Source organism: Ctenocephalides felis, unplaced genomic scaffold (genome assembly GCF_003426905.1).
Source record: "Ctenocephalides felis isolate EL2017-DRISC unplaced genomic scaffold, ASM342690v1 CF-g0.4_SCAFFOLD_00898, whole genome shotgun sequence".
NCBI classification, from domain to species: domain Eukaryota; kingdom Metazoa; phylum Arthropoda; class Insecta; order Siphonaptera; family Pulicidae; genus Ctenocephalides; species Ctenocephalides felis.
This window is the reverse complement of record NW_020537052.1, coordinates 149,460-153,795: the sequence shown is the minus strand read 5'-3', so window position 1 is coordinate 153,795 and position 4,336 is coordinate 149,460. Positions and strand designations below refer to the sequence as shown.

At 27.9% G+C, this 4,336-nt stretch overlaps 1 protein-coding gene across 1 annotated transcript in view; it reads left to right on the top strand.

Moving 5' to 3' along the window:
• LOC113365337 (glutamate receptor ionotropic, NMDA 2B-like) overlaps positions 1-4,012 on the top strand; it is an 86,857-nt gene extending 82,845 nt beyond the window's left edge. Inside the window, exon 5 of the mRNA XM_026606913.1 lies at positions 3,978-4,012. Coding sequence (XP_026462698.1) covers positions 3,978-4,012 — 35 coding nt within the window. The remainder of the gene's footprint in view (positions 1-3,977) is intronic.
• Positions 4,013-4,336: the final 324 nt, after the last annotated feature.

Genomic DNA, 4,336 nt, shown 5'->3' with positions numbered 1-4,336 from the left:
TATCTTACGCGTTACATTGTGTTGCTTATTGAAATATTTAAAATTCGTTAAATGTAATTTATTGCATCAGTAATTATCTTCCAGCTATCAATTGTCGAGTGATTACGAATTGATTTTATTCAATATTACTTTTTCTTTACATAACATCCATGCTGCATAATATTCTCAATTTCCTTCGAAGTTAATTTAATTTCACAAATTTGGCGTTTTATATTATACAAATGAGTAATTTGTTGAAGATTGAAATTAACTTGTACCAGATATCAGGCAAGTCAGGCGAAGGTCCAAAAATTTTTATCATCATTACAATTGAGTTGGACAAATCCATCTTCACTAACTTGAATAATTTCTGAAAGTATTGAAATACCTTTGTTTGACAATAAATTGTATTTGATCCATATTTAAGAAGTCCGTACAAATTAAAAATATCCTTCTGATTGATTATATATGGATGGTCGATCAATTTATGCGTTTGATATACTACTATTAATTGTAATGATATTTTATCCTCATACCTCAAAATACCATTGGATGTTTTAAATTCCTTCTTCGGTTATCATTTCATTTGATATATTGTATTGATCAAAGCAGGGAAACAATTTCTGATGTTCGATGAAAAATATATTCTTCACCATAAGAACTGAAATTCTAGGCACCGCCTAGACAAATCGACAAAGACAGAGCATCTGATTGAAGGTTAATTTCATAATCACTAGGAATGAGAGAACCTTTGAATATCTTGGACTGGAATGAAAGCTTGCCAAGATAACATATACAAATGTGTCAAATAGTCAGGCACATCGTAGCAATCATTGCAATCATAGCGATCATTATAAATCAAATTTCTTTTTACCTCATCGCACCTGAACTTGTGACTCATGAACAAATGAAAAATTCTAATGACCTTCAGCCATAAAGTTTCTGATCACATCTCATTTGATATATAATTCAATACAATATATATTAATTTCAAATTGTGCGGAAAACACCTTGCATTACGCACTAAATCCTCGTATTATGTACATATTTGAATTAATATTGATTCCTTCCATGACATTTTTTTATTTTTCATATCATTTCATGTAGAAGCAAAGCTGTGTATCATCAGCTTTATACCGTCTTTCATCTTGAAATGAATGTGTCCTTATAATAAATATGAATCACTTTGCTTACTACTGTCAAACAATTTAACAGATTAAATATTTAAATTGTGTAATTTCCAGTAATACGTAATTGTTTTATCTAATTGAAATTAAATCGCAATGTGATATTTCTATATTATTAGCCCTTATTAGTATTATCCATCATTCATTAGTAATTGTTGTTAAAATTAATATTATTGTATCTATTTTTGAAATAACTGCAGTAGTATAATTAATAACAGTGTTTTCACTTCAATTCACTAGTCCATTAAAATTCGTTTCACTATAAAATCTCCTGTTAGTAATATTTTCAAATTTGTTGTTTGCATTCAACAAATAAAATTTTGTTTCAATTCCCATGCTTTTTAACAATTTAAATATTCAAAGACCACACACACATCACGAAACGAAAATCAAAATTCGAGAAAACTACCGATACTTTACGATAAACAATACAAACCATAATTTGAACACTTTGGCAAATTGTACTTGAACTAATTTAACAATTCATTTTTAGATTTATTTACGCTTAACAAGAAACTCATGAACAAATAAAAATCAATACGTTCATATAGTAGCACATGAAATTAGGCGATTCAATAATTAATTATCTATGAGGAAATATTTGTCGCTCGCAAACCATTTTCGAGAAAAAGTTATGCTTTTTATGTGGTGGTCTGCCTTGCAAAACTCTATCAAATCGATATACAATATTATTCAAATTTAACATTTGAATAAATTTTACTGGTTAATATATTTCAGGTTTTGTTTTCCATACAACTTTTCAGTTTCTTTTAAATAAAAATGTGTAATTTAACATTTGGGTACATGATTTGTCGCCTCCTCAAAAATTACATTTCACTTAAAATCGTTAATTGTTACTCTCATAAAACTCGAACATTATGGATTAACAAATTGCATATAATGAAGTTTTGGAACGAAAATCGCGCTTCTGATAAAAACATTTGCAACTTTTTGTTATTTAATTATAGTTCTATATTGCTGTAATTATTGCTGTGATATATTTATAATTGAAGTATTTATTTCAGGAATGTACTAATTAATTATTGTTATTCTACAAGATATGATGTTCCGAATTATTACTGTTCCAATTAATTCTTTTACGAAGTATAACTCATATTTATTTTACACTAACATGCTTTGTTACAAAGAAACACTTTCTAAACATGTTTTTGTTTGCGTTTTGCGTATTAATTACTTGTGTGTTTTGTTTCCACTGAAGAATAAATAATAATAATAAATGTATTTTAAGAAACATATCTTAGTTTTCTTTCTATTCATTATCTGGATAGATGACTGTTAAAAAGTTTGTGTTATCTATAAATGAATTTCTTGAAGAGCGTAACATCAAGCATAGAGCGGTGTTAGGTATTCGATACAAATTGGGAAACATTTAAAACATATTGGTAATTTTCGTAGAGAAAGGAAGTATCAGTTCGCTTATTAATACTGAGTTTGGCTAAGAAAATAAAAATCGATTCCGCATAGCGTCTTTGTGAGACTTTCGACTCATGATAAAAAAACCTTTGCGTCAAAAAATTGAACGTATGGTTGTTATGTTTTAAACGTCTGCGATCATCGTTTGTCGTGTTGTTTCAAACGTTTAAGAAGTTTTAGTCCTGTTTCGCCAATATATCATATATAAATAGCAATCTCTAATCTCTCTAATAATAATAATCTCTAATCTCGACAACAGAATTATATCTGGAATTCCTGCTATTTGCTCTACCAATATTCGTAAATTTGAATGTAGAAATGCAGGCAGTAAAACCAAAGTTGCACGTTTTTGGAATGTTTCATTCAACCGATATATTTGGAACTTTCAAACGAAGAGTTGAATACGATAGAAAATATTTCGAATGCCAAACAGCAAAAGGTATTAAGCGTAGATGTAAACGATTTGCAAATGCATAAACCTTCATTAGAAATATATGCTAGAGGAATGATTCCAAATATAATTCGGTTGAAAAGAGAAACTGACAGATTAGATGAGGATGAGTTTAATATTGAGGCAGCAAACCAAATAAAGCAGAGGTTTCTATTTCATTATAAAAAACGACAAGAACTATAATATTTGCAGTAATTTTGAGTACTGATTTGAGAAAAAAATTCACATCAATTTCTGAACTGTTATATTATTTTCCAAACATTTGCCCAGATAATATAACAGAACTAGATAGAAAACGGAAAACTCTTAGAAATACCAATGTCGATTCGAAGAGACTGAGACGACGCCCAGTACAGAAGAATTTTAAAGGCACGTATCAAAATTAGAAAAGGCGATGGTTTCTGCGATGTTTCCATAATTATCGATTTTAATAAGAAAACTCCTGTGTTTGGCGCACAGTACTGCGACGGTGACTTATAAATATTTGACAATGTTACAGTATTTATTGAAATCAATTTGAAAACATTTAATATTTCGTTACGGTACGAGAAGTTTCGGCAATTTTCCTTGAGGCACGATGCCATACACCACTAGTTAAAGTATTTAATTATCAAAAGAACAATTAAAATGGTGTTTTAAAACATTAAAATAAACATTATGCAAATATAATATACCTATTAATTTTTTTAATAAAACGTGTTGACACTTTATCGCGACTTCAGTCAGTTCTTGAGCTGTTTAAAAACTCAAATTACCAACATAATAGTATATGACAAATCAAACGTAAGTCTTTAGTATTTAATATTTCAATATAATTTTAATATAATAATCAATATGTATACTAAATACTTTTCAATATATATATTTTCAATATTTCAAAATAATAATATGAATATAATAATATGATTATTTTTTTTTCTTTTCAGAAAATCTGATGACAGTTCATGAACCAAAAGTTTAATTATTTATTTAAATTATTGAAATTTCTAGCATGGCAATAAAGTTAAAAATTTTTGAATAAAAGTAAATACTACGTATATTGATATAATCAATTACAAAATTAAGCCAATAAACTAACTAAATTAGTGAAAATCATTGATAAATTATATATTTAATTATATATTTATCCTATACAAAATTAAATATAATACGCCAAACGTCAAAGTAAATCACAAAATTGAAGTGTCATTTTAATGACAAATTAGTGTCACCCTTCGGGGGATACGATGGACGGTTTTGCAGATATCCCCATCGTAAATGTGAATAGAATACTCTATGATGATTC